This window comes from Scyliorhinus torazame, chromosome 13 (assembly GCF_047496885.1).
Source record: "Scyliorhinus torazame isolate Kashiwa2021f chromosome 13, sScyTor2.1, whole genome shotgun sequence".
NCBI lineage: Eukaryota > Metazoa > Chordata > Chondrichthyes > Carcharhiniformes > Scyliorhinidae > Scyliorhinus > Scyliorhinus torazame.
The window spans coordinates 36,648,715-36,670,811 of record NC_092719.1 but is presented as its reverse complement, the minus strand read 5'-3'; the positions used below and the strand labels follow the sequence as shown (position 1 = coordinate 36,670,811).

The 22,097-nt window shown below is 45.7% G+C and overlaps 1 protein-coding gene across 22 annotated transcripts in view; it reads left to right on the top strand.

Moving 5' to 3' along the window:
• magi2a (membrane associated guanylate kinase, WW and PDZ domain containing 2a) overlaps positions 1-22,097 on the top strand; it is a 1,087,579-nt gene that overhangs the window by 908,500 nt on the left and 156,982 nt on the right. For 21 of the 22 annotated variants that reach the window (XM_072471360.1, XM_072471357.1, XM_072471362.1 and 18 more), the window contains one exon: positions 13,430-14,062. The exons of the other annotated variant lie outside the window; for it this stretch is intronic. In XM_072471360.1, coding sequence (XP_072327461.1) covers positions 13,430-14,062 — 633 coding nt within the window. The remainder of the gene's footprint in view (positions 1-13,429; positions 14,063-22,097) is intronic. 22 annotated transcript variants of the gene reach the window in all.

The window sequence follows — 22,097 nt, the reverse complement described above, 5'->3', positions numbered from 1 at the left end:
GTTACTGGTGGAGGTGTTTGAGGACTCGGTAGCCCAGGGTTCTCTTCTTGAGACGTTGATGCAAGCATCCATTTCACTTCTGGGTGGCACGGTGGCACAATGGTTTGCACTGCTGACTCACAGCGCCAAGGACCCGGTTCAATTCCGGCCTTGGGTGACTCTCCATGTCTGCGTAGGTTTCCTCCGGGAGCTCTGGTTTCCTCCCAGTCCAAAAATATACAGGTTAGGTGGATTGGCCATTCTAACTTGCCCCCCAGTGTCCCAATGGTTAGGTGGGGTTACGGGGATAGGATGGGGCTGTCGGCCAAGGTAGTGTTCTTTCAGAGGGTTGTTGCAGACTCAATGGGTCCAATGGCCTCTTTCTGCACTGTAATTCTATGATGATTCTCTTAAAAAAGGATAAGGACCCGGCGGAGTGTGTGTCACACTGCCCGATTTCCTCATTAAATGTGGATGCTAAGATATTGACCAAGGTATTAGCACTAAGGCTGGAGCAGTGTCACCCTCAAGTTATTGGGTCGGTGATTGTCTTCCAATGTGTGGCGGTTGTAAAATGTGGTGTGTCCCCGTCGTAGGGGGTAAAGCAGGAGGTCATTGTTCTACTAGATGCCGAAAAGGCTTTTGATAGGGTAGAATGGGGGTATTTGTTTGCGGTACTGGAAAAGTTTCGGATCAGGCCTAATGTGATCATGTGTCATGGGTACGATTGTTGTACAAAGCACTGAAGGCCAGTGTCTGCAGTAACAACGTGAGCTTGAGGTATTTTCAGTTGAACAGAGGAACGACTCAAGGGTGTCTAATGGCCCCCCTCTTGTTTGCATTGGTGATAGAGCCTTTGGCCATTCCTCTGAGGGCTTCAGAGAGGAGGAGGGGGATAATGAGGGGAGGGGGGTGGAACATAGGGTGTCCTTCCACGCTGACGATCTTATACTGTACATGACAGACCCGATCCCCACTATGGGCGAAATAACAGCGTTGCTGAGCCGCTTATTCTGAGTACAAATTGAACCGGGAGAAAAGTGAGTGTCACCTGGACCCCCCCCCCCTTTCCCCCGAGTTAATCTGGGGATGATGTTGCCGTTCCACTTAGCGGTTTCTCATTTCAGACATCTGAGGGTTGAGGTAGCTCAGGACTGGGCTCGGCTCCGTATGTTTAACTATATAAGCTTGTTGGGAGGGTCATGACCAGTTTGTAGGGGTGGGATAGTCTCCCTCTGTCCTTGGCGGAAGGATTCAGTTGGTCAAGTTGAATATTTGACCAAGATTTCCCTTTCTGTTCCAGTATTTGCTGGTTTTTCTTCCGAAAGCCTTTTTTGGGGTAGTCGAGAAATTGATTTTGTCCTTTATTTGGGCGGGCAATGTTGTGAAGATTCGAAGGATAGACCTTCGGAGGGACTGACAGTCAGGGAACTTGGCATTGGTGAGCCTGATATATTATCACTGAGTGGCAAATACGCAGAAAATGTCGGGGTGGTGTGGGGATCCGGAAGTTACCTGGGTATAGATGGAGTCATAATCATGTAGGGGCACTAGCAACAGCCTCATTCCGTTCTCACTGGTGAAATATTCGGCAAATCTGATTGTTGTCTCCACCCTGAAGATATGGAGACAATTTAGGCAACAGTTTAAATTGGGGGCGGTATGAAGGCTGGCTCCGATCCGCACAAATATGTTTGAGCCTGCGAGGTTGGATGCCACCTTCAGGGATTGGGAAGAGAAAGGGTTGGAAGGAATGGGGATCTGTTCTTGGAGGGGCAGTTTGCGAGTTTGAAGGAGTTGTCGGTGAAATTTGGGCTTTTGCAATCTGACTCGTTCAGATATGTGCAAGTTTACAATTTTGAAAAACGGACCTTTCCAACATTCCCTGTGCCACCACCAACCTCATTGATGGAGGTTCTTTTGCTCGCAGTGTCAGAGGAGGGGAGTACCTCGGGTATCAATGGTAGGAGCATGGTCAAAGATGCAGTATTAGTGGAGGGGTTTAAGGCCAAGTGGGAGGAGGGGCTGGGGTTGGTGCTAAACGACGGGTGTGGAGTGAGGCCCTGTGAAGGGTGAACACACATCATCGTGCGCGAAGCTTGGTTAATACAGCTTAAGTTAGTGAACAGGGCTCATTTGACTAGGGCCAGAATAAGTTTTTTTTATGGGAGTGGAGCACAAGTAGAAGTGTGTCGGAGAGGCCTGGCCAATCATGCGCACATGTTCTGGTCATGTTCTAAGACCGAGGGGCTCTGAATCTCCTTCTTTAATACCATGTCAGTGATTCTGAAAATTGAACTGGAGTCCTGTCACTTAGTTGCCATATTTGGGGTGACAGACTTGCCGGAGCTGCTGATGGGTGCGGGGGCCGATGCCCTGGCCTTCGCCTCACTGATTGTTCGGAGGCGAGTACTGATAGGATGGAGGTCAACTTCTCTACCCATTGCCTCAGTGTGGCTGGGAGATCTGATGGAGTTCCTGTAACTCGAGAAAGTCAAGTACACTGTGAGGGGATGCGAATTGAGTGGTTCTAACGAGAATGGCAACCGTTTATTCTGTATTTCAAAGAGCTGGTCACAGTTGCTGGGGGGGTGGGGTTCATTTTAGGGGGTTGGTTTTTTTTGTTTTTTAGTGGGGTGGGGGTTTGGTTCTTTTTTGTTTTTTCAGTGGGGTGGGGGTTTGGTTCTTGTTTGTTTTTTCAGTGGGGTGGGGGTTTGGTTCTTGTTTGTTTTTTCAGTGGGGTGGGGATTTGGTTCTTTTTTGTTTTTTCAGTGGGGTGGGGGTTGGTTCTTTGTTTTTTCAGTGGGGTTGGGGTTGGTTCTTCTTTGTTTTTTCAGTGGGGTGGGGGGTGGTTCTTTGTTTTTTCAGTGGATGGGGTTTGGTTCTTTGTTTTTTCAGTGGGGTGGGGGTTTGGTTCTTGTTTGTTTTTTCAGTGGGGTGGGGGTTTGGTTCTTGTTTGTTTTTTCAGTGGGGTGGGGGTTTGGTTCTTTTTTGTTTTTTCAGTGGGGTGGGGGTTGGTTCTTTTTTGTTTTTTCAGAGGGGTGGGGGTTTGGTTCTTCCTTGTTTTTTCAGAGGGGTGGGGGTTTGATTCTTCATTGTTTTTTCAGTGGGGTGGGGGTTTGGTTCTAAGTTTTTTCAGTGGGGTGGGGGTTTGGTTCTTTTTTGTTTTTTCAGAGGGGTGGGGGTTTGGTTCTTTTTTGTTTTTTCAGAGGGGTGGGGGTTTGGTTCTTCCTTGTTTTTTCAGAGGGGTGGGGGTTTGATTCTTCCTTGTTTTTCAGTGGGGTAGGGGTTTGGTTCTTAGTTTTCTCAGTGGGGTGGGGGTTTGGTTCTTTGTTTTTTCAGTGGGGTGGGGGTTGGTTCTTTTTTTTTAATGTGGGGTGGGGGATTGGTTCTTGTTTTTTCAGTGGGGTGGGGGTTGGTTCTTTGTTTTTTCACTGGGGTGGGGGTTGGTTCTTTGTTTTTTCAGTGGGGTAGGGGTTTGGTTCTTTTTTGTTTTTTCAGTGGGGTGGGGGTTGGTTCTTTTTTGTTTTTTCAGAGGGGTGGGGGTTTGGTTCTTCCTTGTTTTTTCAGTGGGGTAGGGGTTTGGTTCTTAGTTTTCTCAGTGGGGTGGGGGTTTGGTTCTTAGTTTTCTCAGTGGGGTGGGGGTTTGGTTCTTAGTTTTCTCAGTGGGGTGGGGGTTTGGTTCTTTGTTTTTTCAGTGGGGTGGGGGTTGGTTTTTTTTTATGTGGGGTGGGGGGTTTGGTTCTTGTTTTTTCAGTGGGGTGGGGGTTGGTTCTTTGTTTTTTCAGTGGGGTAGGGGTTTGGTTCTTTTTTGTTTTTTCAGTGGGGTGGGGGTTGGTTCTTTTTTGTTTTTTCAGTGGGGTGGGGGTTTGGTTCTTTTTTTTTTTTCAGTGGGGTGGGGGTTTGGTTCTTTTTTGTTTTTTCAGTGGGGTGGGGGTTTGGTTCTTTTTTGTTTTTTTCAGTGGGGTGGGGGTTTGGTTCTTGGTTTTTTTCAGTGGGGTGGGGGTTGGTTCTTTGTTTTTTCAGTGGGGTGGTTTTTTTTTTCCAGTGAGGTGGGGGTTTGGTTCTTTTGTTTTTTCAGTGTGGTGGGGGTTGGTTCTTGTTTTTTCAGTGGGGTGGGGGTTTGGGTTTTTTTTTTCATTGAGGTGGGGGTCTGGTTCTTTTTTTGTTTTTTCAGTGGGGTTGGGTTGGTTCTTCTTTGTTTTTTCAATGGGGTGGGGGTTGGTTCTTTGTTTTATCAGTGGGGTGGGGGTTGGTTCTTTGTTTTTTCAGTGGGGTGGGGGTTTGGTTCTTAGTTTTTTCAATGGGGTGGGGGTTTGGTTCTTTGTTTTTTCAGTGGGGTGGGGGTTTGGTTCTTTTTTGTTTTTTCAGTGGGGTGGGGGTTTGGTTCTTTTTCGTTTTTTCAGTGGGGTGGGGGTTTGGTTCTTTGTTTTTTCAGTGGGGTGGGGGTTTGGTTCTTTGTTTTTTCAGTGGGGTGGGGTTTGGTTCTTAGTTTTTTCAGTGGGGTGGGGGTTTGGTTCTTTTTTGTTTTTTCAGTGGGGTGGGGGTTTGGTTCTTTTTTGTTTTTTCAGTGGGGTGGGGGTTTGGTTCTTTTTCGTTTTTTCAGTGGGGTGGGGGTTTGATTCTTCCTTGTTTTTTCAGTGGGGTGGGGGTTTGGTTCTTAGTTTTTTCAGTGGGGTGGGGGTTTGGTTCTTTGTTTTTTCAGTGGGGGGGTTGGTTCATTTTTGTTCTTTCAGTGGGGTGGGGGATTGGTTCTTTTTTGTTTTTTCAGTGGGGTGGGGGTTTGGTTCTTTTTCGTTTTTTCAGTGGGGTGGGGGTTTGGTTCTTTTTTGTTTTTTCAGTGGGGTGGGGGTTTGATTCTTCCTTGTTTTTTCAGTGGGGTGGGGGTTTGGTTCTTAGTTTTTTCAGTGGGGTGGGGGTTTGGTTCTTTGTTTTTTCAGTGGGGTGGGGGTTGGTTCTTTTTTGTTCGTTCAGTGGGGTGGGGGTTTGGTTCTTTTTTGTTTTTTCAGTGGGGTGGGGGTTTGGTTCTTTTTTTTTCAGTGAGGTGGGGGTTTGGTTCTTTTTGTTTTTCCAGTTGGGTGGGGGTTTGGTTCTTTGTTTTTTCAGTGTGGTGGGGGTTTGGTTCTTGTTTTTTCAGTGTGGTGGGGGTTTGGTTTTTCTTTTTTTTTTCAGTGGGGTGGGGGTTGGTTCTTTTTTGTTTTTTCAGTGGGGTGGGGGTTTGGTTTCATAGAATTTACAGTGCAGAAGGAGGCCATTCGGCCCATCGAGTCTGCACCAGCTCTTGGAAAGAGCACCCTACCCAAGGTCAACACCGCCACCCTATCCCCATAACCCCACCCAACACTAAGGGCAATTTTGGACACTAAGGGCAATTTATCATGGCCAATCCACCTAACCTGCACATCTTTGGACTGAACCCCCACCCCACTGAAAAAACAAGAACCAAACCCCCACCCCACTGAAAAAACAAAGAACCAACCCCCACCACACTGAAAAAACAAAAAAGAAAGTTTTTTCAGTGGGGTGTGGGGGGTTTGCTTCTTTGTTTTTTCAGTGGGGTGGGGGTTTGGTTCTTGTTTTTTCAGTGGGGTGGGGGTTTGGTTCTTTGTTTTTTCAGTGGGGTGGGGGTTTGCTTCTTTGTTTTTTCAGTGGGGTGGGGGTTTGTTTCTTGTTTTTTCAGTGGGGTGGGGGTTTGGTTCTTTGTTTTTTCAGTGGGGTGGGGGTTTGGTTCTTTGTTTTTTCAGTGGGGTGGGGGTTTGGTTCTTCTTTGTTTTTTCAGTGCGGTGGGGGTTTGCTTCTTTGTTTTTTCAGTGGGGTGGGGGTTTGGTTCTTGTTTTTTCAGTGGGGTGGGGGTTTGGTTCTTTTTTTGTTTTTTCAGTGAGGTGGGGGTTTGGTTCTTCTTTGTTTTTTCAGTGGGGTGGGGTTTGCTTATTTGTTTTTTCAGTGGGGTGGGGGTTTGCTTATTTGTTTTTTCAGTGGGGTGGGGTGTTGGTTCTATTTCGTTTTTACAGTGAGGTGGGGGTTGGTTCTATTTAGTTTTTTCAGTGAGGTGGGTTTTTATTTTTGTTTTGCTGTAATGTATAAATTGGAAAACGTTTGAATAAAAATATATTTTTTAAAGTCTGGTCCTACCATGTTGCACCAATTGTAGAATGTTCAGGGACCAGAGGCAAGGAGGTACTTGGTACAATGGTACCAAAACAATTTATTAAACAACAAAAGCAATACTTAACAAATCAAGGCAATCTGTATCCTAGTTCAGATAGTTCCTGCTTACCATTTTCTCTTGTCACTGCCTATAACGTCTTCAAATCTGTGCTTCCAACTTCTCTAAATCTGTTCTTTTTATCCAATGTAGCCAGATTCTATTCCTGGGTAGTCATGTTCTGATCTTGTTATCTGTCTGTCTGTACCTACTCATAAATTGTGGTTGTGATCCATGGTCACCATAGTCACAACGCAAATCAAGACCAGAATTCTCCGGCCGTTGGAATTCTCTGTCCCCGCCGGCAGTGCACCCCCGCCCACGTGTTTCCCAGTGGCGTGGGGTGTCTTCAATGGGAAATTCCATTGACAATCGGCAGGAACAGAGAATCCCATCACCAGCGAACGCCGACCCGTGAGAAACACATGGCTGGGGGACCGGAGAACCTAGCCCTATATCTTTAATACGTAAATAATTCATCATACGCAGGGTCTGATTAACAAAATCCATGCAGTCAGCACTTTGCCTCCATCTATATTTAACCCTTAATCTACCAGGAATTTGGCTTGGGTCACTGCCTGTGCAGAGTCTGCATGTTCTTCCCGTGTCTGCGTGGATTTCCTTCGGGTGCTCCGGTTCCCTCCCGCAGTCCAAAGATGTGCAGGTTAGGTGGATTGTCTAAATTGCCCTGAGTGTCCAAAAGTGTTGAGTTAGATGGGTGGAGGTGTGGGGATAAGGTGGTGGTGTGGGGATGGGGTGGAGGTGTGGTGATGGGGTGGTGGTGTGGGGATAGGGTGGAGGTGTGCGGATAGGGTGGAGGTGTGGGGATAGGGTGGAGGTGTGGGGATAGGGTGGAGGTGTGGGGATAGGGTGGAGGTGTGGGGATAGGGTGGAGGTGTGGGGATAGGGTGGAGGTGTGGGGATAGGGTGGAGGTGTGGGGATAGGGTGGAAGTGTGGGGATAGGGTGGAGGTGTGGGGATAGGGTGGAAGTGTGGGGATAGGGTGGAGGTGTGGGGATAGGGTGGAGGTGTGGGGATAGGGTGGAGGTGTGGGGATAGGGTGGTGGTGTGGGGATAATGTGGAGGTGTGGGGAGAGGGTGGAGGTGTGGAGAGAGGGTGGAGGTGTGGAGAGAGGGTGGAGGTGTGGAGAGAGGGTGGAGGTGTGGAGAGAGGGTGGAGGTGTGGGGAGAGGGTGGAGGTGTGGGGATAGGGTGGAGGTGTGGGGATAGGTAGGGTGCTCTTTCCAAGGGCCGGTGCAGACTCAATGGGCCAAATGGCCTCCTTCTGCACTGTAAAATCTATGCATTCATACAATGCACACATAAATACACACAAATTATGAAAAGAAAACAGATCCACTTTCCTACAACATTCCTCCATTCCAAAAAACAACTATTCGCCACTATTCTGTTTTCTGTCACTCAGCGAATTTTGTATTCATGCTGCCAGTGTCCCTTTTATTCAATGTGCTTTAACTTTACGGATAGTCCTGTTAAGTGACACATCATCAAAAGCCTTTTGGAAGTCATGTGCACCACATCAACCTCATTACCCTCATCAACCCTCTCTGTTACCTCATCAAAAACCTCAATCAGGTTAGTTAAACACGATTTGGCGTTAACAGATCTGTGCTGACTTTCTTTAATTAATCCATATTCATCCAAGTGAAATGTTAATCTTGTCCCAGATTATCATTTCTAAGCGTTTCCCACCACTGAGGCTAAACTGAATATAAATAGTGGTTGTTTTCATCTGTGTGTTCCCACAAAAAGCAGAAATATACTGTGCTTTGTAAATTTCGGAACAAATTTACGTCTGACTTTGAATCTACTGTGGCTATTTCTTCCTCACTATAACAATGACTGAATTTCAAAAGTACTCTATTGACAGTGACTGCACTTTGGTACGTCCTAAATATGTAATGGGTGCCATATAGAATGCACGTTATTTAAAAAAAGGCAAGGGAAATACTAAGACATATAAGTTCCCTTACAAGTCAATCGTCAGTTCACTGTATAAACCCCAGTGCGTGGTGCAGATCTGGCATGATTTTCTTTTCATGAATATACGTTGAAATTCAAATATTCACATGCCCTGGATTTCAGTGGCAGCCGTGTGTACCATCTACAAGATGCACTGTGGTAACTTGCCAAGGTTCTTTAGACAGCACCTTCCAAGCCCATGACCACTACCATCTAGAAGGACAAGAGCAGCAGATACCTGGGAACCTCACCACCTGGAGGTTCCCCTCCAAGTCACTCACCAGCCTGACTTGGAAATATATCGCCATTTCTTCACTGTCGCTGGGGCAAAATCCTGGAACTCCCTCCCTAACAACACATTGGGTGTACCTACACCTCAAAGACTGCAGCGGTTCAAAAAGGCAACTGACCACCACCTTCTGAAGGGCAACTAGGGATGGGCAATAAATCCCAGCCAATGACGCCCACATCCGGAAAATGAATTTTTAAAAAGTACAGATTTTTACCCTTATTTGAGCTTGTCTTGCCTTGTGGATTCCAATGGTCACCAGCCAAAGTTATGCGGGCAAACCTTTTGCATCCCAGATCATGAAGCCCAGGTCAGATTGTTCTTAATGGATGCCATATGCAATAAAACAGCACCGTTTAACTATTTTTAAATGGTTTTGCAGTTATACATTAAATATAGCTAGTCTCTTTTTTAACAGAAACCTGAAATTTTCTGAAATGAAATCTATTCTTTACATAAGGAATTTTGTCTATGCTGGAAAAAATGGGACTCTTGGGAGGTTGAGGATGCAATTGAATAAAGCTGTGGCATTTGCCTCGGTGGCTAATAGCAATGATTTGTTAGATAAATAGGTCCCCTTCAGTGCTGCAATCATCTATGATTCTAAGATTTGGGAAAAACATTTATGGCTGGCTCGGTATGAGACAAAGCCTAGCTGAGGATCACGGCAGATTAATTGCCTGATGAGGCAGTTCCCTATCAGGGTATCTGCACATCTTCACACTCCAACAAGGCTCCTTTAAAGAATTAATGAAGTGCCAGAGAGCAAGCAATTCCAGGTATTCATAGGGTCATGTCATGATTTTATGCCAAAGGATTCAAGGTCACAGCTAGTCCCGGATGCGCTTCTCTCCGCAAAAGAGAACAGCACTTCACATGAAGAACCATGGGACAGAGGTTTATTTTAAATGCTGCTTGAAAGGCCCAGACTGATTCCAGTTCTCGCACACGTTTCGCCATAAGAATGATCGGGTTTTTTTTGTGTGTGGGCTTGATACAGAAGTACCAATTGCAGGGATTTTTTGTTTTCATTGCTGGGCACAACATCGAGGGCCGAAGGGCCTGTTCTGTGCTGTACTGTTCTATGTTCTATCTCATCAGGACTACAACACCAAACAGCACAGACTTAGTTTTATGAAATGGGACAAGCACAGATTCTCCAAGGGAAAGTATAGGTGTAAGGCACATGTTTTGTTGAGAAAGACCGTGGAAAGGGAATAAAATTGGGAGGGACAAAAAGTCAGAACTTCAAAATGAATAAAGCAAACGTACATCTTGCTCTTCAAAAAAGTGTTAAGTGCTTTCTATATCCTGTGAGTGTGCCATGGGCAGCCTGCTTGATCCAGCATAAACTATGCGTCGTTCACATCATTGAAGTCTTACGTGAGGAAGTAACAGAAGAGCTGAGGCAATTAGGATCTTCACTAATATCTGCAAAAGACATTCTGAGAATAGACACAAAACAACTTCCCAGTGCCTGGGGGCAGTGCCAAGATACTGCCCAGGCATGACCCTCTCCTCCCTGGGGGCTGTACTCACTTGTACGTCTCTGGCAGGTTCTGCATGCCAGGTGCACAACGTTCGGGATCTGTTGTGATTCATGCATGCCAATGTGAATGGACAATCCAACTTGGGTGGACTAGCGGGCACAAAAGCCTGATAAAATTTAATGGGGATCCCAACTTTCGAAGTCAGCATTCCTGTTATGCCATTGGTAAAGGGTGGGGTTAATTGATCTGGGACATCCCACCTGCATAAAAGCCGTTTTGGGACTCCCACGGGATTTTCCGCCACTGCCGCCATTCCTGCCCTCCGAAAACTGGACCGGAAAATCGCTCCCAGAATCTCGAACAAAGTAATGACATTCTGAATGGTCCTCCTGCAGTCTTATTCCAATCCATTATTTTGCTTGTTGCAAAATGCAGTATGCAGGAAATTGAGAATTACGATTGCGCACCTAATTATGGAAACCATCAAGACAGCCACTGAAGTACACAGAGGAGTAGATTCTGCATTGCCCAACACTGCGATCGAGATGCCTGATCAGAGAGAGAATGGGACGTCCCATGAAAAATTGTGCAATGCTCCGATCACCAGGTGGCAGCCTCAGCACGCTACCTGTCCTGTGCCGGTGCGGGATCCAAGCATTGCATTGTTTTGCATGGAATGCCCCATTCTCCGCCTGATTAAATCATTGATTCGCATTCATTTGAATTTGATTGACTGGCTGGAATTCGATTTGCCACCCGAGCAGATTTTGGTGCTCGTTTGCCCAAGTGTGGCCCTGACGCAGTGGGTCAAAGGGGTCTATGAAAAACTAATGTGCCCTCCAAAGTCCATTGAAAGGCCCTTCTCCCCTACATAACGTAAATCCTATCCCCACTTACAAGTAGGGGCATCGTTCCCCATACCCCCCCCCCCCCAATCACCACCACGTGAATACGGGTCACCCCACCACGGTATGTACGCATGAGGTTGACCCAACCGACCCCCCCATCAGACTCTCTATCAGAGACCCCCATCAGAGACCCCTGCCTGAAACCTGAAGAGCAGTCCAGGCAGTACAGTGAAGGATGATTACATTTTCACTTATCCTTCCCTAACATCTGCTGCCTCAGACAAAAGTGTTTAAAGCAGCAGCTGTTACAAGTGTCAGAGACTTCCTTGAAAGTATGCTTGAAAAGGCTTCAAATCCCGACAGCCTTTGAAATACAAATCTTCCATTTAATTTCACACAGCAATACATTTCACTCGCCAGTGATTGACAGTTTTACTGGTCCAGAGAAGGTGCTTGATGGATTGTTGATCTATCGTTCCCTTCATGCTTGGATGCATCTCCATCACCCTGTTTTGATGCTTACCACAGTGTTTATAAACACTCTTGCCATGGTTAACAGCTCCTTACCATATCAAAAGGAGCTATGTGGTTTAACTTCCTCTTATTCACAGCAGAAAGCATTTAGCTGCAGTATTAGTTTTGTTGGGGAAGAGGGGGGCCTTCCACCAGACCACGGGATTGGGCAGCCCACTCAAATTGGCGGCCTGATACCAGAATTCCAGTGAAATCCATGAGTTCTCCCCATGCTTATTTTGCAAGGTTAAGGAGAGTGAATCACATCTAGACACTGGCAGGAGCACTTATTCTCCTGAATGGAGAATCCCAACCACAGTCTGTAGATTTTACATTTTGAAAAATCCCTTCCAAACCACATACAAATTTGCCGCAGAATCCCACCAGATTTCAATTTGATGGCATAGCTGAGGGTGATCAAGCCTGCAAAAGTCTGGAATTTAAGTACGCTAAAGGGCAGCATGTGGCACAGTGGTTAGCACTGCTGCCTACGGCTGAGGGCCCAGGTTCAATCCCGGCCCTGGGTCACTGTTCATGTGGAGTTTGCACATTCTCCCCGTGTCTGCGTGGGTTTCACCCCCACAGCCCAAAGACATACAGGGTAGGTGGAGTGGCCACGCTAAATTGCCCCTTAATTGGAAAAAAAATAATTAGGTAATCTAAATTTATATTTTTTTTAATTAAGTACTCTACAAATACTTTTTTTGTAATTTCTGCAGCACTAGTTGCCAAGATTGTGAAATGAACTTCCCCCAAGGTTACTTAGTTTGTAAATATTGAACATAGCTTGGTCCTTTATGTCTCTGAACACTGACTATCCCAATAATGATCGACAGATTTATAGAATCTACTTTGAAGAACGCACCAAATGTATAAGATTATGGCTGCAAATCTCCAGCCGTTGGGATTCTCTGTTCCCGCTGGCAGCACACACCCGTACGCAGATTTCCCGTTAGCATGGGCTGGCTTAAATGGGAAATCTCATTGTCAAGCAGCGGGAGTCGAGAATCCCGCTGCCAGCAAATGGCACGCCATCAAGAAACACACAGCTGGGGAACCGGAGAATTCAGCCTCGTATCTACATTCTTTCACTGCCAATTTTCAGTATTTTAAGTCACACTTAAGGGCACATTAAGCTTTCGAGAAATGATTTTCTTTGTAACCTCTATGCAAATGTTAAAACAAACTCACCATTAATATTGGAAATATTTAGTTTTCAGAGATTTTTGTTAAATGCTGACCAGTGAATTCCCAAACTGCCCAGTGTGTAAATCCATAAGTGGTGAAATACTAAGCGAGACAACCAAAAAGTCCCAGATTTCTTTTATCAGTCATAGCTGAATTAACTCATTGCAGTGAGACAATCAGTTGGGACACTACTCTTAATCTCTGGCCACTGCGGCTACCAAGAGGGAAGATCAGCCAAGGTTCCTTCTCCTGGAGGGTGTGAATGTATGTGGACATACCTACTTGCACATTCTAGGCTCATAAGCAAAGAATGGTTATTTGAGCAAAGTAGCAGAAGATTGCTGTCCTCTTGAAACTTAGCAAGAGTCATTCCCTCAGGAAAGAAGAAGGGTGGTGAAAAGTTGCTTAGTAAATGGCTGAACAGTTTTTTAAATATAAATAGTGATATGTGATGAGAAATTGTGCACAAATTAAATTCATTGCCAACTCCGTAAGTATTTACATTTCTCAAGAGCTTTGCTGATTGAAGCAAATCCTGGAGAAGGTTTCATCGGTTGTCGGAGTGAAGGCATGGTGAACATTGTGACCCTATAATTAAAATATGTCTGTGAACTGTATATTTAATTCCCACATCTGCAGTCTTTTGGGGCTGAATTCTCACAAAAGACAATTATGGATTAAGAAAATGATCCAGTCCAGTTTAGTTCATTTATTCAGATTGATCCAAAGACCCCCACATTGCAGCATCCAATTGATTCTTGTACTGTTAGCTTGGCCAAATATTCATTAATTCTGTGATACCGCATTGATTTACTTTACTTTAAAGAGGGAATATACACTAAAGAGAGAATACACGGGAACAAATGCAATTCCTTAATTTCATGTATTTTACTAAAGTTTTGCCTTATTGTTTCATTTCATTTTCTCTCTCTAGGTGATGTGATTGTCTATATAAATGACATCTGTGTCTTAGGATATACTCATGCTGAAGTAGTCAAAATTTTCCAATCTGTCCCAATTGGTCAATGTGTCAATCTTGTATTATGCCGTGGATACATTTTACCCTTTGATCCTGATGACCCAAACAACAGCATGGTGCCTCCGTTAACATTAGTGGACCGACAACCAATCCAAGTAAATGGGCGAAATAATTACGACACATATGTGGAGTTTGGTTCCCGGACCTCTCGTTCAGCACCAGACATCTCTGACCAGCAATTACATTCCTTTAATCCAATACTCACTGATAGCCAAATGGATGGAACATTATCTGCAGTTCAGGAGGATAGCATCTCTATGGCCTCTTCTGGAGCCACTCAATGTGAATTCAAGACGATTGCTATTGTGAAAGGAGCGCAGGGCTTTGGCTTTACCATAGCAGATAGTCCCAAAGGACAGCGAGTGAAACAGATCCTAGATATTCAAGGCTGTGGAGGTCTTAATGAAGGTGATCTGATCATGGAGATTAATCAGCAAAATGTGCAGATTCTCAGTCATAACCAAGTAGTGGAGATTTTAAAGGAATGTTCTGTTGGAACTGAGATCAGTTTGGTCATCCAGAGGAGTGGTAAGTCAAACTTTTCAAATTTATATTATTGTTAAAGATGGCAATTAAAAATTACCTTGAGGTGTTTCAATCTGGCTGATATGGGGGTGACCTAAATAAATAAGTGTTACACAGTCATGATAATTTCAATCTAAAATTAACTGACCGGCCCAGATTTTCCATGGGGAACAAGAGTGAGGCTAACAACACTGTCATTATGGAGAAAAGTAGATAGCAACTTCCTGACTACACATGGAAATCTGGAAGTTCTGCTCTGAGCTATCTTGGTCCTCTACAGGCTGTGCCATGGCATTAAAATCATTTGAAGGGCATGAAGTTGGTGTGCTTACCTACTAAACGTGGCAGAAAAGTTAGGGCAGCTGTATTCACAAGTAAACATAATGGCACGATCCACCCTAGTTATTAAACAACCACTCTATCTCTGAAATAATTTTACAACTCTGAGTCTCATTCCATCAGAACTTAATTAGTGATGGAGACTTTTTTTTACTTTCTCCGGCACTTATCTCTTTCTCTCTTAATCCCATCTTTCCGATCTTTAATTTTGCTTTCTATACATGAGTTAAATCTAATTTATAATTCTTGGTTTATAGCTCTTGATTTAGAATCTGCATGCCTCAGTGACGATTCTTAAGTGTGATTAATTAAAGAATTTCGCTGTTGCTTACCATGTTCCTACAAGCCACAGATCCTCTGTAGAGGGCGCTGTCCTGAGATCAGACACCCCAATGACAGTGAGTCTCTGCCAAAAATATGCAAAACAAACTCTGGGCAACTGTCAACATAGTGAATGATGAGCTTTGTTCCTTCACCGCTGATGGCAAAATGCCACATCAATGGCTGGTTTAAGTTAATTATTGTACAATATTTAGAAATGGTTTATAAATTAAATGTCTTATATAATTTAGTCATCATTCTGATATATGGCATGGAAAGATAGATCTCTTCTGACTGTTCCATTTTTCAAATAATTATGGTAAATTATTATACTAATATTCTAGCTATTGTAAGTTTTCCTATCAAGAGTATCCAGAATAACATAATAAAATTGTTGGGATTCTGAATTTAAATTCCACAAATTCCATGGCGGGATTTGAACACATGTTCCCAGAGCATTACCCTGGACCTCTGGATTACTAGTTCAGTGACATTACCACTATGCCACCACCTCCTGTGTGAAGGCTTCATTCAGCAGTTTGAATTTCATTATGTGGCGTGCTTGTCCTCTGCAGTTCCATCAATTCCCGTTAGTCAGCCTCTTGTGTGGCCACAGCCTAGCCGTATAAAATCCATTTGATCATGGAACTATGATAAACTCATCTGAAATTAACACAAGGAGGAGCATATTAAACTTTTTTTTCTACAAGACTTGAAAAAGATTGTAATTTTGGCCTTATTCACAGTGCAGTTTCAATTTTAATCCAAGTAGCATTTTGAGAAAAATAATATCCTTATCCTTATCAAATGGATTAAATATCATACTTTTGTTAATGTTTCTTTCGTGAAGCTATTAAGTACAATATAAAATCAGCTTTTTGTACCTTATATTTCAGTTAAAGACAATTTACTCTTTATGCATTTATCACCGAGCACTGAAGACAGGGGAAAGTAGTCAAAATGATCTGTTTTTAAAATGATTATAACTTCACAAGTAATTCTAACAGTTCCAGTCGACCTGCTCTTTAGCAAGAGTTTAAGACTGTTTCATGCTTGGAACAAATGGATTTGAGTGGACAAGAATAGTAAGTCTAGATGGAAATGTCATCTTGTGTACAAAAGCAATGTAGTTATTAGGCTGAGTTTGGGGCCGGTTTTGCTTAGTTGGCTGGACCGCTGGTTCGTGATACAGAGTGAGGGCAGCAGCACAGTTTCAATTCCCGTATCAGCTGAAATTATTCATGAAGGGCCGCCTTCCCGACCTTGCCCCTCGCCTGATGTGTGATGACCTTCAGGTTAAATCACCGCCAGTCACTCTACCCCTCAAAGGGAAAAGCAGCCTTTGGTTATCTGGAACTACGGCAACTTTACTTACTATTAGGCTGGGTTGTACATGTGGCTGCGTTGAAAGTCTAATATTGCTAATCAGTGGCCCGAACTTGACATATCCTTGTGCAAGGTACAAATTCCCATAATTGACGGACGGGTGGATGGATTCAGGATCTGCCAAGTAGGATTATATTAACACTGCAATGAAGTATTACTGTGAAAATCCCCTAGTTGCCACATTCCGGCGCCTGTTCGGGTACGCAGAAGGATAATTCAGAATGTCCAATTCACCTAACAAGCACGTCTTTCGGGACTTGTGGTGGGAACCGGAGCACCAGAGGAAACCCACGCAGACACGGGGAGAACATGCAGACTCCGCACAGACAGTGACCCAAGCGGGAATCTAACCTGGGACCCTGGAGCTGTGAAGCAACAGTGCTAACCACTGTGCTACCGTGCCTTGACTAACACAGGAAGCAAAAAGCTTTACACTGGCCAAGCGTGATAAAAACATAGAATGACTGCTACTTGTCACATTTCTATCTTTCCAAGTAGCATTTAGGGTTGTAGCCATCTGGGATGGCCACTTTCAGTATATAAAATGGACACTCGCAGATCATACAGGGGAAATGGACAATGCAAAGTAAACAACAGGCACAGAGCCTGAATGTATATTTGGAAGGCAGTCTGCAGACGGAACCAAAACTCTTGGCCGATTTGCACATTGATGGCCCATCTCCGAGGAACAAAGAACTAGTACTCAGGTAGCCGATACTGTCCCAGACATTCCGGCGCCACCATCCCAGCAAGAAGACACAAACAAAGCAAGGCCAACGGCCACTTAGGACACGCCCAGCCATCAAGGCACTCGCCCCTTTATTGGCTCAGATCGATGGCAGTGATCGAGAAGCTGCCCAATTAATTGGGACCAAGTTTAAGGCCCGTCTAAAAGCGCGCAAAGCCCCCAAGTATAAGAAGGAACCCTCGCCATCTTGGAATTGGCTCTCAACCGGAGAGACCCTTCCACCTGCATCACCAGAAGCAAGTAAGTTCAAGTTCAACGCTTGCTACCAGACGGACAACCTTAGCTGTACTCCTGTTACCTCTTCAAACCCAACAGCCTCAGATCCGAACAACGGCCATTGTTCCTCTGACCTAAGTGGGCACCCAAAGTTAAGTATAGGTGTTAGTGATAGACATAGTTTAGCCTGTAGTGTTATTGTGCAAGAGTAAATCATACTGTGTGTAAATAAAGTAGCATTGACTTTGAACTAACTAACTATTGGCTCTTTGATCGGTATTCGGTTAAACCTTGTGGCGGTATCAAGAGATACCTGGCAACTCTGAACGCATATTCATAATTAAGATTAAGAAAGGCGACCTTATTAATCGCTATATTTATAGCCATTAAAAGATAGCAACAGGGTGTCAATCAAGTCTGAAAACTGAGGTTGGGCAGGAAATTGCCCTGAAGTGGTTAACAATCGATCGCTTAAGGGTCTTAATTGGAGTAAGGGCAGGTCTAAGTCTCGCCTGTTCCAGTGTAGAGACGTCAGAGTGGGAAGGAATCCAGTGGGAAGCCCATCTGATAAATTTTGTGCCCACTCCTAGCCTTCAAACCCGCTAAATAGTGAAGCGTAAAATGTTGCCCAGTGTTTATTTGTGCCACAATCAAGGGGAGCACTTCCTGCACGTACGCAATGTCAGAATGTCAGCTGCTGCATTGAAGTGTACAGGTTGGCTTGACACAGAATAACAATACTGTGGAGTGCTTAAAAAATTGCAAGTTCTTGTGTCCACTTTACCTATCTTTTATCAAACCCTTTTTTGAAATATGCTTCTGGTGATTCAGCGAATGCGAAAGAAATATAATCAGGAAATTTGAGTAACTGAGATTCCCAACTTCCAATGAACTCTGAGGTTGTGGAGAAATCATTTGTAATATTTTTGGTACAAATCAATAAAAAAAGCTTTTTGAATCAAATACTTAAGAAATTTCCTATCCTGTGTAAGATTCAAAACAATGGGTGCAATTCTCCCATCGGGAAACTAAGTCCCGACGCCGGAGTGAAAACCGGAGTGTTTCACTCCAGCATCGGAGCCCGCTCCCAGCCCCCAATTCTCCCACCCCCAGGGGCCTAGGAGCGGCGTCACGTCATTTACACGCGCCGGGCCCTGGCGCCGCGTAAAAGCTGAGGCGGGTAAAAGTGGCGCCGCTTAAATGATGATGTGAGGCTTCCCGAGGCCGCCTCACAAGAAAATGTCGAATGGATCTTGCGGTGCGGCGGGGGAAAGGAGGTCCTCCTTCAGAGAGGCTGGCCTGCTGATCGGTGGGCACCGATCGCGGGCCAGTCCCCTTTTGAGGGCCCCCCCGGTGCAGGAACCCCCTTCCCACCTACCCCCCACAGGCCGCCCCACCCAGCGTTCCCACGCTGTTCCCGCCGGCAATGACCAGGTGTGGACGGCGCCGGCGGGACCCGTCGTGTTGGGCAGGCCGCTCGGCCCATCCGGGCCGGAGAATCGCAACGGCGAGCACCGATTCTCCCAGAGGCCAGCCGTGATTCTCACCGCGCCCGTTTGGGGGGGGGGGAAATCGCATGCGGGCGTCGGGGCAGCGTGACGGGACACGCACGGCACCCCGGCGTTCTCCCACCCGGCGTGAGGGGGGAGAATCCTGCCCAATGTACCTGGGGTTAGATTCTGAATCTTATCCAACTGAGCTACTTGGGCTGTGAGAGTTCCTTATACAAAGCACAAAGCTGGGGTAAAAATAGCATTTAGATAAACTCACTTATTTTGTTTATTTCCATGGTCTGATTTATTGTGGATTGTCCCAAGTTAATTGGTGTGTGTGTGTGTGTTTTTGATCCCTCTGTCAATGTCACTCTGATGTTGAAAAAGTTCATCCTGCGACGAATATCACGAGCTTTGTCGGTCACAACTATTCCTGCCACATTTCTGATTGGTGCAGGAGTTACAGTGAATTTAAAATCTTATCCCGTGTTTAAACTATTTTGGGGCCTTCCACACTCTACTCTTTCCCTTCAAACTCCTCCGACTCCACAAACCAAACTTGAACTTTCAATTCCTCTGCCTCTGGCCTATTTTGCACTCACCCCTTCAGTGCCCTTTTTGCCAGCGTGATTTCACACTCCCTCCCTCGTCCCCTCTACCTTTCTGTCTTCTCTTTAAGATCCTCCTTAAAACCCACCTCTTCAACTAAGATTTTGATCGAATTTTGTCTGGCCTGTTTTTGGTAGTTTTCTGTTATTCATTTCTGGGATGTGGGTGGTGGTGGCTGGGCCAGCATTTGTTGCCCATCCCTCGCTGCCCTTGAGAAGGTGGGGTGAGTTTGATTTTGTGTGGGGGGTCTTTTTATTTCTGCTTTGATTGATTTGATTTGAATTTTCACTGCCCATTTAACTGTGATTATTACTATTTTATATTTAACGTTTGAACCAATTAGGTTCAAATTTGACATAAAAGTGTGCAAGTGGGATGCCAAGGGTATGAAGGTCAAAGCACTCATTCAGCAGCAAGTCTTTTGTACCAGCAGATCTTCCATGATATTACTCAGAGTGAGTTAGTGAAACGGAAATTATAGCAACACTGATGTGACATCATGTAAGGTAAGGGAAAGTCGTCATAGTCCCAGGCGACCATAAGCTGCTCTTTCCTTTGAGGGGGAGAGCTGTCTGGTGATGATTTAACCTGAGGATCACCACATCTCAGGCAAGGGGCAAGATTGAGAAGGTGGGCCTTCATGAATAACCTCAGCCGGGATGGTAACTGAACCCACGCTGCTGTCTTTGCATCATGAACCAGCTGTCTAGCCAAGTGAGCTAAACCGGCCCCAACACACAATTCGTTATTAGTAGATTACTGATTTAGATTGGTGGCGGGGTGCGATCTTTCGGCCTTGTTACACTCGCGCTCAAGCGTAACGAGGCTGGTAAATTGCAGGAGAGGCCGAAAACAAGATCCGTGCCGGGCGCCAAACAGTTTGCCATGCAACTGGCCCACTCCTATAGACAAAATTGGGATCTCGCCATAGCGAGTCGCGAAACCAATTATCACCATTTAAGCCCAATTTCAAAACAATCAATGAGAGCCACTCTGTATCCACCGCCTCCGACATTCATCAGCCTCCCAACAAGTGCTCTCTCTGGTGCCGATTAGTACTCCTTTTTAAAAACGTGAACCTGGCGGAAGGGCTTCAGTGGGGAGCCGAGGAGTTGAGCAGCCATCTTTGCTCACAGTCAAAGGGCCTGGGTATGCTGGGCTTGCCACCCCAGTACTCTGCAAGGGATGGGGGACCCTCCCGCAGGAGTGGGCCGCCATGGGAGGGTGGAGGGATAAGCGTGGGGGGGGGGGGCAACTGGGCGCCATTCGCTCGCGGCACCACCATGCCAACATCTGGATCCCAACCCCATTCCTTGGAAAACCCTTGTCCCTGCCCATCTGCCCCACCGATCACCCATAACCCCAACCGACTGCTGAGGACTGCGCGGCTGAAGGCTATCGCTAATAGGGAATTGGCAACCTTGGTTAAGTGAGCACTTTTTAAAAAATATATATTTATTCAAATTTTCAACGATTTTCAACAAAACACTCCAACCAGAAAAAAAAGAATACAGCACAAAACAAGCAAAGATTATACATGAGATTTCCAACAAAATACAATAACCCCCATTTAACAAGTAAACCAGTAAGGACCTCCACCTAACCTTCCGCGAGAAAGTCTAGGAACGGTTGCCACCCCCTGGAGAACCCCTGCACAGACCCTTGCAAGGCAAACTTTATCCTTTCCAGCTTGATGAACCCTGCCATATCGTTAATCCAAGCTTCCACGCTTGGGGGCTTCGCATCCCTCCACATTAGTAGGATCCTCCGCCGGGCTACCAGGAACGCAAAGGCCAGAACACCGGCCTCTTTCGGCTCCTGCACTCCCGGCTCGCCCAATACCCCAAATAATGCTATCCCCCAGCTCGGCTTGACTCGGGTGTTCACCACTTTGGACATAGTCCTCGCAAAGCCCCTCCAGAACCCCTCCAGCGCCGGGCATGTCTAGAACATATGGGTGTGATTTTCTGGGCTCCCCGAGGACCTCACACACCTGTCCTCCACCCCAAAAAACCTACTCATCCTCGCCCCTGTCAAATGTGCCCAATGGACAACTTTGAACTGTATTAGGCTGAGCCTGGCGCAAGAGGAGGAAGAATTAACCTTACTCAGGGCATCAGCCCACAGACCTTCATCCAGCTCCTCCCCCAGCTCCTCCTCCCACTTACCCTTTAACTCCTCCACCGAGGCCTCCTCCGCCTCCTGCAGTCATAGAACATAGAACAATACAGCGCAGTACAGGCCCTTCGGCCCACGATGTTGCACCGAAACAAAAGCCATCTAACCTACACTATGCCATTATCATCCATATGTTTATCCAATAAACTTTTAAATGCCCTCAATGTTGGCGAGTTCACTACTGTAGCAGGTAGGGCATTCCACGGCCTCACTACTCTTTGCGTAAAGAACCTACCTCTGACCTCTGTCCTATATCTATTACCCCTCAGTTTAAAGTTATGTCCCCTCGTGCCAGCCATATCCATCCGTGGGAGAAGGCTCTCACTGTCCACCCTATCCAACCCCCTGATCATTTTGTATGCCTCTATTAAGTCTCCTCTTAACCTTCTTCTCTCCAACGAAAACAACCTCAAGTCCATCAGCCTTTACTCATAAGATTTTCCCTCCATACCAGGCAACATCCTGGTAAATCTCCTCTGCACCCGCTCCAAAGCCTCCACGTCCTTCCTATAATGCGGTGACCAGAACTGTACGCAATACTCCAAATGCGGCCGTACCAGAGTTCTGTACAGCTGCAACATGACCTCCCGACTCCGGAACTCAATCCCTCTACCAATAAAGGCCAACACTCCATAGGCCTTCTTAACAACCCTCTCAAACTGAGTGGCAACTTTCAGGGATCTATGTACATGGACACCGAGATCTTTCTGCTCATCCACACTGCCAAGAATCTTACCGTTAGCCCAGT